The 13,475-nt window shown below is 31.7% G+C and overlaps 2 protein-coding genes across 13 annotated transcripts in view; one reads left to right on the top strand and one right to left on the bottom strand.

Annotated features, from left to right (window-relative positions):
* LOC100185074 (EH domain-binding protein 1-like) overlaps window positions 1-4,293 on the bottom strand; it is a 9,898-nt gene extending 5,605 nt beyond the window's left edge. The window contains exons 1-6 of the mRNA XM_009860061.3: window positions 4,120-4,293; window positions 3,241-3,298; window positions 2,723-2,878; window positions 2,136-2,317; window positions 1,494-1,597; window positions 405-545 (exon numbers count right to left, since the gene is read on the bottom strand). Of these exons, the coding sequence (XP_009858363.1) occupies window positions 405-545; window positions 1,494-1,597; window positions 2,136-2,317; window positions 2,723-2,878; window positions 3,241-3,298; window positions 4,120-4,214 (736 nt within the window). The 5' untranslated portion in view covers window positions 4,215-4,293. The remainder of the gene's footprint in view (window positions 1-404; window positions 546-1,493; window positions 1,598-2,135; window positions 2,318-2,722; window positions 2,879-3,240; window positions 3,299-4,119) is intronic.
* Window positions 4,294-5,225: 932 nt separating this feature from the next.
* The window catches only part of LOC100182708 (inositol hexakisphosphate and diphosphoinositol-pentakisphosphate kinase 2), a 14,843-nt gene continuing 6,593 nt past the window's right edge, over window positions 5,226-13,475 (top strand). Inside the window, exons 1-20 of one of the 12 annotated variants that reach the window (XM_026834389.1) lie at window positions 5,226-5,244; window positions 5,322-5,432; window positions 5,484-5,688; window positions 6,060-6,242; window positions 6,500-6,654; window positions 6,875-6,976; window positions 7,447-7,608; window positions 7,988-8,109; window positions 8,294-8,395; window positions 8,615-8,701; window positions 8,969-9,142; window positions 9,621-9,706; window positions 10,086-10,223; window positions 10,537-10,554; window positions 10,936-11,057; window positions 11,263-11,378; window positions 11,568-11,621; window positions 12,207-12,273; window positions 12,656-12,797; window positions 13,203-13,329. In XM_026834389.1, the coding sequence (XP_026690190.1) occupies window positions 5,373-5,432; window positions 5,484-5,688; window positions 6,060-6,242; window positions 6,500-6,654; window positions 6,875-6,976; window positions 7,447-7,608; window positions 7,988-8,109; window positions 8,294-8,395; window positions 8,615-8,701; window positions 8,969-9,142; window positions 9,621-9,706; window positions 10,086-10,223; window positions 10,537-10,554; window positions 10,936-11,057; window positions 11,263-11,378; window positions 11,568-11,621; window positions 12,207-12,273; window positions 12,656-12,797; window positions 13,203-13,329 (2,222 nt within the window). In that variant the 5' untranslated portion in view covers window positions 5,226-5,244; window positions 5,322-5,372. Of the gene's footprint in view, window positions 5,245-5,321; window positions 5,433-5,483; window positions 5,689-6,059; window positions 6,243-6,499; window positions 6,655-6,874; window positions 6,977-7,446; window positions 7,609-7,987; window positions 8,110-8,293; window positions 8,396-8,614; window positions 8,702-8,968; window positions 9,143-9,620; window positions 9,707-10,085; window positions 10,224-10,536; window positions 10,555-10,935; window positions 11,058-11,262; window positions 11,379-11,567; window positions 11,622-12,206; window positions 12,274-12,655; window positions 12,798-13,202; window positions 13,330-13,475 lie in introns of those variants that run through there. The other 11 variants (XM_026834382.1, XM_026834385.1, XM_026834381.1 and 8 more) reach the window with 11 other exon arrangements.

Here is a 13,475-nt window from a genome sequence, read left to right on the forward strand (position 1 = left end):
GTTGCTACTGTCTTTAAATAACATATCAAAACAATAGTATAATGTACTACATATAACATTTTACATGGGTGAACACTTGAACAGTTGTATTTAAGTAACACATTAAAACAATAAACAATATACTGCCACTTATAAAGTATATAGCCTAGTGGTTTCTACTTGGAATGTAGACCACATATATACTAAGCTTAATCCTTTATATAGAAACACTCTAGGCTAATTTTCAGAGCAAATTTATTGGTAATTTTCACGTTTAAGCCTACTTTTGCTGTTTTATTGCAAGCAAATTGAAAACAATATGATTATTATGTTGCATTACAATAAAATATTTCTGGTTAGTCACATTTATGTATATAAAAAAAAACTATATAAAGATGTTGTTTAAATAAAATTCAAAATTGTACCTTCGAAATTTTGTTTCTCAGATGTTTCATCCACACCATGAGTCAGCATCTCAATTTGCTGAGCAATGCCGTAAAACTCTTGGTTGGTGGCCGAATGTTTCGACGTTCGATCTGCGGAACTTGCACGGGAACTTAACTCAACTGGAATGGAAAAATATTAAATATTATTTTTTTCAGAAAATTAAGATTTTAGTTCAATTCTATATAGGTAACCTTAAGATTTTAAAATCCGGCTCATTTAGGGATTTTGACCAGTATTAGCTAATTAGTTCTTTATATTTGGATTAACAGAGTAACATATACGGCTATATATAGTAGTGTAGTATAGGTGACGATTATTTCTAAAGCATAGAAAAAGTGGAAATAGACATAGGGGTTTATAAACCATACTATCGCTGACTTTAACATTTTATTTGAAACTACAGTTCAAAAAAAGGTATGACCTGTCCACCCTACCACCCCAGGGTTCGTGCCTTAATAAAAGATATTGAATATAAAGCAATATCTGTATATCCTTATTAAGAGGATGAAACGCAAAGTTGCAATGTTAGCATTTTAACATTATGTATGCCTATGACTGTATAATAACATGCAGACAATAGTAGCAATGCATCGGTATGGAAAATACAAATTACAAAATTAGTTTTTAAACTCCTTTATAATTGGTCACAAGTTAAGAACCAGAAGTGTTTTTTTTCTTGATCAAAATGTACATAACACGTGCCCTTTGGACTGTATGGGTCTCAACGTGGGTAATAAAATCACAGCTGACATTTGTGTACATATGCTTTGTGTCGCTGAAGTGTATGTTTAGTGCACCATGCATTTAGTTTTGCTAGGTCTACACTCTTTTGCCATTCTTTACAGAAAAGCATGAACTATGTGCAAAGTTTCTAAGTGTTGAGGTAACAAGCCAACTCTGACTTATGTCTCAGGTGTCCCATGGCGTATTACCCAGCGGGACCTCAACCACATAGAATAAAATGAAAGTTACTCAGATTAATTTTCTTTAGTAAGCTATAAAAAAGCAAATATGGCAGAACGATTTACACCACATGACATATAAATCACCGATATTTAAATACTTACAATCCATATCATCAAGGTCTCTCATGTTTCCAATATCTATATCACCAAGATGAATGGTGTCTTCTGTCATTGTGCTATCAGCCATTGAAGCAAGGTCTGCCTCACTGAAATAAATTTAAAAATATTCAGATTTTTTATTAAACTACAGAAAACTGAAAAAAATTATAAAATATCAATATTTGTTTATTGAACTACACAAAACTCACATAAATTACAAAATATTTTTTAAACTGAATTACAAAAGTGAAGGCGTAGGCTATGTAAACTGTATGGGGTACGTAAAAAGAGAAGTCAGACTATGTTTTGAATCCAACACAGTATTTAACGTAGTAGCAATCAAAAAATGAATATGACACATGATGTATGAGAAAAGACACACAACATCCTAAAGGTCATATGAATGATAGCATTATTATTTATATTCTTTGTCAAATTCCCATTAACAACTAGCAATAACGAGTACTGGCAAAAGGTGGAGAATGGATTCAAAATTCTTACTAATTTAAAATAATATGCAGTTACTACTATATCATGTAATTATAAATTATAATACAGCAGCATTGCAGTCAAATTAATTAGCACTGTAGGAGAAAGGTCTACATACTTTAATATCTAAATTTAGAAGCAAAATGCAAAACTTACGTAGCCATGCCTTCAGATATAAACACACACGTAAAGGAGAGAGTCAGTGACGCAGATTTGAGTTTAGTTGTCAGTGGTTTGAGTTGTATCTCATCAAACTGAGCAGCTGGTACATCAGACACATACTTGGCCATGTCAACACGTGAGGTAGCGATGGCCTTTCGCTTACCACTGGTAGTCTCCTGCAAGGAAAACACAAATATCATTGGTAAAATTATATAAATATAGCTGATACATTTAAAATAGAAGTAGGAGTAAAATTGACAAAATACTGTAACAAAATTTTTAAAAAAAGTTCCATACCTTATAATATATACTGTATACATTTAAAATAGAAATGGGACCAAAATGGACAGAAAATGATATGGAATTGTTTAATTAAAATTGTTTAATTCAAACAGGAGAAAAATGTTAATTTTGGCATATATTATTATTGTTGTTTGAAAATACAAAGGATTACCACAGAGAGTAGACACGGTGCATATGTTTAAAAGTGTGGAGGAGGATTTCCCTCTTTAAAAGCAAAACTTTTAGAATGTAAATGAATATTACCAGCAGTAAAGTATTGTAATTATACAGCAACCTACGTTTTCCAACACAATCACCCATTCTTTAGGTTCAAAATCAGAACCATGAGAGTCTTTGAACAAGGTCACATTTATCTCTAGTGTTTCCTGGTTATGGGAGGGCCACTTCACAACACCCTTGTAAGGGTTTTCAATACTGGGGTGCCAACTTTGTGCCTGTTATGTAGAATGGAGTCAATTAAGGATAGTTATGATATGCTATTGGAGTTGTTGACAAATAAACTCAATTTGAGCATAACATTGTTTATTCTAATTATATATTTTGGTATATACAGCTACTATCGTAAGGGGTAAAGCTCGGGCAAAAAGGCCCTTTCTGCTAAAGTTTTTAGTACCCTATCTAACTTTTGGAAGGCAAAAGCAAATTACACACTAAATCCATTCATGAATTATGTTTTAAAAAAGAATTTTGTTTAGTGGCATTTGCCATTAACTTCATGGGTTGAGAACTAATGTTTCAGACATACATTTTAGAAAATATAATGTAATAGAATATAAACCAGTTCATGTTCACATACCTGTCCAGATTTTCTTTTTTTCTTTCTAGCAAGCACCACCACAAGTTTGTATGGTTGCCTAGTACAATGTAAACAGAGAGATTATTAAGTGTAAACATAAAGTGCAAAACTTTAATATGGTAGCATGATGTATTTTAAAACAGTAGCCTACTTTTATAACATTGATGCAGTAAAAAAACAGTATGTTAATTGAAAATAACTATAAAAATATTTGTAAACAGTAATTTAATAAAGGAAAACATTTGTAGGATATGCTACCTACAATATTTAGGATAACATTTTGTGAAATGCTATTTCTGCTTTGAAACTGTGGATTAATAAAAACAACACCACTTAAAGTAATAGTTTAAATATTTGTAAACAACCAAATATGGCAGAAAGTTTTACAACCTTTGATATAGGGTAACATAAACTGAAGAACATGTAAACATAAACAACAGATATTAGGTCAGTATAGTAAGATATAAATACTCAACACTAAGCAGAAGCAACAATTATAAAGAGCCATAAGTACAGCTATCAAGCTCGTATGCTGACTTGCAATAAACCTAATTTTAATGGCCACAATTCAAATAATAAAATTGGATGGAATGTGAAGTTTTTATATAAATTGTATGAACTTGAAAGCCACAATATACCACTAATGCTAAAACCAGGAGTATTTGTATCAAATATATTAGATTTTATTTGTTTATTTACTGAGATAAACAAGTGGCATTTTTTTGCGTGAGTTTTCGGCCGACAACGCTGTGGTTCAAAGGTGGGTAAAAACAGAGGGGTCTAAGATGTCAACCACAAGAAATGAAACCTCAATACAGCTACTGGTGAAGCTAGGGCAAAAAAGACTTATATTATTTATAGCCTTTACAGTGCAATTACCATGATTTTGTAGCTAGAACATCCAATTGGGTCAATGCAGCAGTGAAACGATATTTACAAGCTTTCTTTCCAACGTGTTTTAGTTTCCGCAACATAATTGTTTATACTCTCCTTATAGGGTATCCTGCATTGCTTACTAAGTAGCTATGTTTACACCACTGTAAAAACATTATATATATATTATATATATATAATATGTTTATATATATATATATATATATATACATTTTATAAAGTAATGCAGATCATTAAACGCAATAAAGTAAAGTGGTTGGTGATTAGGGGTTGATGGTTAGGGGGTTAGTGGGTATAGGGGGTTAGCAAATAAGGTGGGGGGAGGATTATTCACTAGCACCAAGAAAGTTACCAGCAAAACAACGGGCGTTAAAAATATGCTAAGAGTTAAAACTACTTTAACAAAAGTGTCAAATAAAAATGTGGCTGCTAAATATAATGTGTAGTTATTACAATATGCTTTATTGTAAGTTATAGTAATATAGAAAATATACTAACTGTTTTTGCAGAAACATAATTTAAAATTACATCTACGTGCATTATGAGTTCTATCTTAAAATTTGGCCACTTATTTTGTTTTTATATACAGTTACATACAAAAACTAATGTATATTTATAACTGTGCCTTTATCTTTCTATACATGAAGTATTATTACAAATGCTGCATCCTGCATAACAAACAGACCATTACATGACAAATTATATGAAACAAACAAAAATCTAATTCACCCATCACTTACAATGCAAAAATGCAAATGGGGCGGCTGGGCGCGCATGATTGATTGTTGCGCTTGAGTAATCATCAGATAATTTTAGGAATGACCATTCGGTAATTTTTCAATAAAGGAACAAAACATGTCCTTTATTTATAACAAAACTTCCGTATATATCTCAATAAATCTCTATGCTTTAGTTGCAATGGTATTGCCACGCTTAACGGTACTAAGATATCACAATTAGAATCAGTAGTCCCCAAACTTTTTACTCTTCATAAAGATTGACCAATGCGCCATCTAGAAAAGGGAATTACCCTTGTAGTCTGTTTGTGTTTACTCTTTTGCTCTTTTGTTCCACAGACCAGTTAGATTTTGCAACTTTGGTATCAAAAAAGTAATGTTAAACGGTTTGATTCTTGCTTGTTTTGCAGCAAATGTTAAATTAATTGACTCCATTCTGTTCTTTTTTAGGTTTAGCGATAATAGACGTATGGTGAGGCTTTAATATTGGATTGCATAAAAATGGATGACAGTAACACCCCAACCGATGACTTTGACTCTGACATTGATAATTTTAATGATGTAAGTATAATACAACATAATAAAGTTAAACAAATAAATAATTTACAAAAGTTACAGTTTCACCAGCAGAAACAAATCATTGTTGGAATTTGTGCAATGGCCAAGAAAACAAAATCAAAACCAATGCAAGAAATATTGAATCGGTTGCAGCTTTTCGAATATATTCATATCAATATATTTGATGAAGATGATGTTATGAATAAACCTGTATCTGAATGGCCACACTGCGACTGCCTTATTTCATTTCAGTCAAGTGGTAAGTATACTAAATAAAAACTATTTTAGAAATGGGCTATGTACACAAACATAGGTGAATTATGTTTCATGCATTATTTCTTTTTATTCAAACAGTAAATATAAAACACTACACAAATAAACATTTTATGGTTGATGCGTCATTTCATGTCAGTCAAGTGGTAAATATGAAATATATATTTCACATCCACAATATGTCAAATATTGGCAACTTATTTTAAGTCACAATCTACAAATATTGCTTAATTTTTTAGTCAAATAGTAGAATGAGTTATTTTACCAAACCCAAAAAAATATTTGGATATTTATTATATTTCACAGAGAATGAAATTGTTCAATAACAACACTATTGAATGGTATTTTTCATAACAGAAACCATTTCAGGGTTTCCACTCAAAAAAGCAGTGGAATATACTGAACTGCGTCAGCCATTTTTGATCAATGACTTGGAAACACAGTTTGCGATTCAGGACAGACGAGAAGTTTATAATATTTTGAGAAAAAATGGAATTGAAACTCCACGCTATGCACTTTGTGATAGAAGCACTGGAAAAGGTGGGAAAATTATAATTGTTGCGTCAATCCTTGCCTAAAAATATGCTAAGCACCGGTTCTTCATCGTGTTACCCATTTTTTTCTTACTAGATTGTTACAGTTAATGTTGTATCTTATGGTTTAATGCTAAAGCACTGCTGTGTATTTTACCTTGTACCACCTTTCCCTTAAATACAGCCTTGGTGCATACGCGAATTAATTACTAAGGTACAGTTGCAAAATATAGATTTAATTTTATATTTCATCGCTTGTTACAGGCGGCAATTTTGAGGAATATGAAGATCACATTGTAGTTGGGAATGAGGTTTTTCATAAACCATTTGTTGAGAAGCCTATAGATGCTGAAGATCACAACATACATATTTACTATCCTTCCTCTGCTGGTGGTGGATGCCAGAAGCTGTTTCGAAAAGTAAGTTGGTGTTTCTTTGTTATAAGAAATACTTACCAAGTTTTTTTCACCAAACATGGTTGCCTGTTTTTTTCCATAAAATAACTTCTGTACAATTTCCAACCAATTGTATAATAAAAGATGAATATTTTGCTTAAATGGCATCTTTATTCTCTTATTTAAATGGAATGGCAAAATATGTGTGTTAAAATTATGTGGTGAAGTACTGCATGCATTTTAGATTGGGAACCGTAGCAGTCAATATTCAACACAAAGTTGCGTAAGACGTACTGGTTCATATATATATGAAGATTTCATGCCAACTGATGGAACAGATGTGAAGGTAATTAATTCTTAATGTCTACAGTGTGGTTGTTTAATGATCTTCGATTTTCATACACTTAAGTACTGTATATTTAACTTTATATTTTTAAGTTGTTAAATTTGTTTTTAGTTGTGAATTTAAATATTAACTACTTTGGTGCAGACAGTAACTGATTTTAATGATGATGCTATTAACTTACTGCACTCAGAAGTTTTCCTGACACAACTAGAATGATATATGATATGCTTTCTTAAGTTTATTTTTATTTCAATGCCAGAAGTTTATTTCAATGCCAGACGTTCTTTGTCCTAATTATAATGCCCCAAACTTTACTATAGTATTTCATAGCCTTTGCTAAACTGCCACGGTAAATCATAACCAGTACATGACATATAGACTTTATCAAGGTAGATTTATGGCCTGTACTATATTACCACAGTAAACTTTAACTACATAACACACCATCATTACCAGTTTACCACACACAGGTGTACACAGTAGGGGCTGACTATGCTCACGCTGAAGCTCGTAAATCACCTGCACTTGATGGTAAAGTAGAAAGAGACAGTGAGGGTAAAGAAGTGAGATTCCCTGTCATTTTATCAGCCAAGGAGAAACTTATTGCAAGACAAGTTTGCCTTGCTTTCAAGGTAATTGTTCTTTTTAGTTTAGATGTTTATACCATGGAGTTAAAATACTTAACACAACACAATGCTTATGTTTTCAGCAATATGCAGTTGACATGTTTTTTTGTTATGGTTTACATTTATGCACTATTTTTATTCGATCTTGAAAATTACTACACCCTGACACATGGGTATATATAGCTTAAGTTAAATTACACTGTCACATGTATTTTATTATTACTAATAGCAGTAGCACAGCCTAAAAACTTAAAGGGGGAGTGTAAAACAGTTTTGGTTTATTTCTCTATTATTTGCGAGGAAGACCCTACAAAACTGCCACTGAATAGTGCATATATGAGTTCACACTTACCTGCACATGTACATCCTTTTGTTTCATCCACAGCAAACAGTTTGTGGGTTTGATTTCCTTCGAGCTCATGGCAAGTCATTTGTATGTGATGTCAATGGCTTCAGTTTTGTAAAGAATTCAATGAAATATTACGACGACTGTGCAAAAGTTTTGGGGTAAATATGAAATATTGTGCTTTTGCATATGCAATGTAAACGAAAATTAAGAAAAAACCTTTTTTGTTAAAAATTTATTCTAGGGTCTAATTTTCTTCTGTAGTTAGACAAGCTCACAGCAAAAAAATAGGATCATTTATCCTTGTCTAAGCACCGTTCACCTATCATTATTATATATTACCAGGAACATTATAATGAGAGACTTGGCACCTCAGTTCCATATACCATGGTCCATTACAACAGATGCTGAAGATATACCAATAGTACCAACCACTTCTGGATCTATGTAAGTTTATCATTATTATCTTTCAGTTGCTTTTGTTACGTTCAATTACTCACCTGTGGACATTAGTTAAACAAAACGAACAGTTTTTTTCACCATTTTAAATGCATTAGCAACAACAACACAAAAACTTTATAAATGAAAAACAATACTTACACCAAGTAATGTGCCTCCACTTTTGTTTTTACTTTATTGAATTATTGAAATAAACTTTATATTTAGGATGGAATTACGTTGTGTGATAGCAATTATAAGGCACGGAGATCGGACACCAAAACAAAAGATGAAAATGGAAGTTAGACATCAAAAGTAAGTATATCTTGTTACAGACATGATAACTCATAAGCTCTGTTTATTATAATGGCTGTGTCATTTATGTTTGGTAAAAGTAAAATCTTTTAACTTCATTAAAATACACGGTATTGGGGTAATGGGCTTTGACCTAATCCCTTATATTTCTTGCTACAGGGCCTCACCCAATTAGCATAAAATACAGGTGTTATAACATTTCTTCATACATATGTTATATATATAAGCATCAACTATCGCATATTTTATTACTGTATTGCAATTCAGGTTCTTCGACCTTTTCACGAAATACAACGGTCACAAGACAGGAAAATTGAAGTTAAAACGACCAAAGCAACTTCAAGAAGTGTTAGATGTTGCTCGTTGGTTGCTTGTGGAACCAAATGCTATTTTAAAAGAAAAACAACATAAAGTAGAACAACTTAAAAGTGTTTTGGAAATGTGAGTGGCTAGTAGCATCTGTTTAATTATGGTTAAGATTTCAATTTAATTTTAGAATGGCAAAATATATTATAGATTTCATTTTAATTTTCAGTAGTAAAATATAGTTGGCATGTATGGTGTATCAGTTTATGGATTTATGTTGTTTGCTAAACATGCTCTTGAAACAAGAGCTGATACCATTCATAAATTATTGATTTGTTATGAAAAAGTAATTAAAACAGTATGAATCATATACTGTATGATTATGCATATTATGTTTCAGCCGCAGATGGTACTTGGAGTAAAATTAAAGCTATTAATGTGTTTTAAACAAGATCTATTTTATTCATGTTTTTTAACAAATAAATTTTAGTTTATCCAACATTTATTAATGATACATTTTGGCAAGTACTGTTAAAAACCAAGCAAAAACAGTGACCGTCTTTAAATATTTATAAATCATCACTCAGTTAACCACCATATATGTTAATCCCAGGTATGGACACTTCTCTGGCATAAACAGGAAAGTTCAATTCAAGTACATGTCATCAAGTAGAAATGTGACGTCAAGTTCAGAAGATGGTATGCTATATTACTTAACATTATTATGGTTTACCTTATGTTCATAATACATTACTTCTATATTTTGGTTCATTGTCAAAGTATTTTTCTAATGCTGATAATAAGGTTATGCATTTTTTGTAAATAAAAAAAGGAAGATATGCCCAATTTTTCAGCTTAAACTGTCATGCTCATGGTTGTTATAATCTTTCTGAATTAAAAGTAGTCGTAGTTTTTAAACTGTAACTTATAGTCTAATTAAGGTATATTTCCATTTCAAAATGTATTGTGCCATATACTAGTCTTGAGCATATATTTTTTCCACTTTATTTGGTAGTCTGCATCTAGTATCTACTTTATATATCTCTTTATCTTATACTGATCAACCCAATTTCCTAAGTTTCCACAGACCAGCAGTCATATAGTGGGCCATCTTTACTTCTAATATTAAAATGGGGAGGAGAACTAACACCAGCAGGTCGTATGCAAGCAGAAGAATTAGGTCGAGCATTCCGTTGCATGTATCCTGGTGGACAAGGTAATTATGATATGTTCCATTTTTACAAAGTATTTTTTCTCAAAATTTACTACTTTTGCTCAAAATTCATATTCAAAAGTCAATAATTCAATGCATTAAATTGTACATTTATGGCTTAAAGGGGCATTGAATTATATGGGCCTTACTGAAGCAATGGTTGGAAATGTATCCCATACCCAAGGTTATTGGTACAAAAATGTTTACTGTTCCTACTAATTTACTTTTATTTTCTTAATATCATTGCCTTTTTCTCATCTCTCTTTTTTTCAATTCCTTCTTCTCCTCTATCATCATCTTCAACTTTAACCAACAGTCAGTGGAGAAGTAACAGGTAAAATCACTCTGGATTAATAAACTAGACACCACGTCTTTCTTCTGTACAGATCTAAAAAAAATTACACTGTTAGTGGCATATAAAAAAGGTTTCTGTCATGTTTCCCCACTGCCTAGACATTTTGTGTAAATATATGTAAGTTAAAACTCTTTAAAACGATGTTTTGCTTTCGCACATGATTTTAAATGTTGTCTACTTTACATAGTATACACTTCACAAACATACAGCCTAGAATGACCCATCTCTCTAATTTCTCTTCAATGTTGAACCATGTTGCAAAAACGTCTTTATTTCTGATATCCTAGTTTTGAAGGTTCCACAGCTTATTATATTATGTCAATATTATAACCATCCACTTAAACATAAACCTTATACCAGGTGATTATGCTGGTTTCCCTGGCTGTGGATTGCTACGTTTACACAGCACATACCGACATGACCTTAAAATATATGCTTCTGATGAAGGCAGGGTGCAAATGACAGCTGCTGCTTTTGCAAAGGTAACTTTGATATTTGTATTTATATGTAGTTTACTATCATTTGTTTATTTATTGGTAAAAACCTTTATCACAACAAAAACAGTAAAATTTCTCTTTTTTTGACTAAATTTCAGAGTCTATTTCAATGGCAACATGTTTTGCTCATAATATTAATTATTTTTCCAGTTGTTGTTTTCTATTTTACAATTACTTCATTTATTTCCAGGGTTTGCTTGCTCTTGAAGGCGAACTTACACCTATCCTTGTGCAGATGGTTAAGAGTGCTAACATGAATGGGTTGTTGGACAATGAAGGCGACAACTTAAGTGACTGCCAACAAAAGTATAAACCCGCTTTGCTTTTTAATTTATCATTACTTTGTTGTCATTTATCCTCAGTTTAATTGAATTAAATGTCGTTAAAGTGATGCATGTCCTGTAATAATGCCTCTCATTCTTTCATTGCTTATCAGCTCCATTTGCTCCCTGCTCCTCTTTAATATTTCTCTTCTTTCTCTCTTCTTTCTCTCAGCCTTCTTCACAGAGATGAGGATTGCAATGATCTGGTTGGACGAAAGCAATCTGTGTATGTCGTTATTTCATTTTAAGTGAAGGCATGGTTACTTGCATGTAGTGTCATCAGGCATGGATCTAATCACACAGGACTTTTGTACAAGTCCTTGGTTATTCTTCAGTTTGAGATTTCTCAGCAATTTTAAATTTGAGCTTGAACAAAATTGACATACCAGGGCAATATAATGAATAAAACTTAGAATGAATATGAAGAGACATTTTTAACAAACTTTAATAATACTTTTCCTGTAAAAATAATACCAATATAAAAAAACAGGTTTTATTTCTCTAAAAATGTAACAATTTCAATTTGTAAAATGTTTAGTTACCAATTGTATTCATTCTAAGACCCTACATACCATACATTACATTTCAAATTATTTATGTGTGACCATACATTTAATTCACTCTGTGTGAGTAATTAAAAACCCTGAATCATACTGTAAAAAGCACAGGTCACATCATACACCTTCCAATAACTTAACTGAAACTGTTAAGCCATACAACCAATTGATTGGAAAAATCAGCTTGTATAATTGGGTATTGTTGTTGGGACTTGATGAGTTATTAATAATCTATTTGCTGTTGTTAAATGCAGGGTGAAAACCAAACTGCAAGAACTACTGAACAAGAAGGGAGCTATAACGGAAGAAGACATCAAACAGGTGATGTTATAAGTCTTGCTGTTAATTAACTGAAGTTGTTGTACCATTTTGAACATACTCGGTTCTATAGCGAGGTCCTATGTGTGGCACATCTCGAGTTTTGGATTAAAGGCTAGAATTTGCCAAGAACTTTTTTGTTACCCTGATTATTACATGATAACCTATAATATCAATTTAACCAACTTTGGCCTTGTTCCATTGAACTGCTTTACTCAATAGGCTTTAACATTTTGTACAATCCAACGAATAAATATATCTTCTCAAAAGCTAAAATCCTTTAAACTTTCCTAGCATCACTCTTAGTGTAACCTGTTGTACTTTTCATGCATTTCAAATTGTCAGCATACATAAAAAAAAGTTGTATTCATTTATTTATTAATAGATTGCCCCCCTACCCTCACAATCTATAAACAAAGCAATCAGCTATCTCTCCAATCCACTGGAGAAATGTGCACAGATGTATAAACTAATGAAGTCATTTACATCACAACTAAGAGCAAAAGTTGCTTCAGTATCTGATAAAGGTATTTTTAATGATTTGTGTCCTGTATTAAATTTAGAAAACTGGTATTTATTTAAAGTTTATCACTGAGTAATAATTACAGGATAAAAACCTGTTGCAATAGTCCTGAACTACTTTTACTGTTGAAAGTTTTTGACGCAGAGCAGGTACAAGCTTCATGGCATAAAACGTTTATCTATATATAATTGGGGAAATCTAAACGTAATCCCAGATCCTCAACAATCCTGCATACATATAAAATAGAAAACTGTATATTAAATATATCTACATGAGATAAAAATCATATGATATGATCATGAACAGTTCATAATATTTTACAAACTTATATCATATGATTTAAGAACAATTTATGACATTTCACAAACTTATATCATATGATTTGTAACCAGTTTATGATGTTTCACAGTTCAACTGTACCACAATGAGTCACTTGAAGTAATGTTGCAACGATGGACAAAACTTGAACGAGATTTCAAACTGAAGGATGATACCTATGACATCAGTAAGATACCTGATATCTATGATTGTATCAAGTAAGTCACATCACGAGTGCCTCCATATATTAGATAGCATGAATTTTGTTTAACTCATCGATAGTAAAGAAAAGAGAATTAGCAGCAAAACGACGGTTGTTAATAATACTTTAGAGAAGTAAAAACTATTTCAGTAAAAATGTAAA

Source organism: Ciona intestinalis, chromosome 4, assembly GCF_000224145.3.
Source record: "Ciona intestinalis chromosome 4, KH, whole genome shotgun sequence".
Taxonomy (NCBI): Eukaryota; Metazoa; Chordata; class Ascidiacea; order Phlebobranchia; family Cionidae; genus Ciona; species Ciona intestinalis.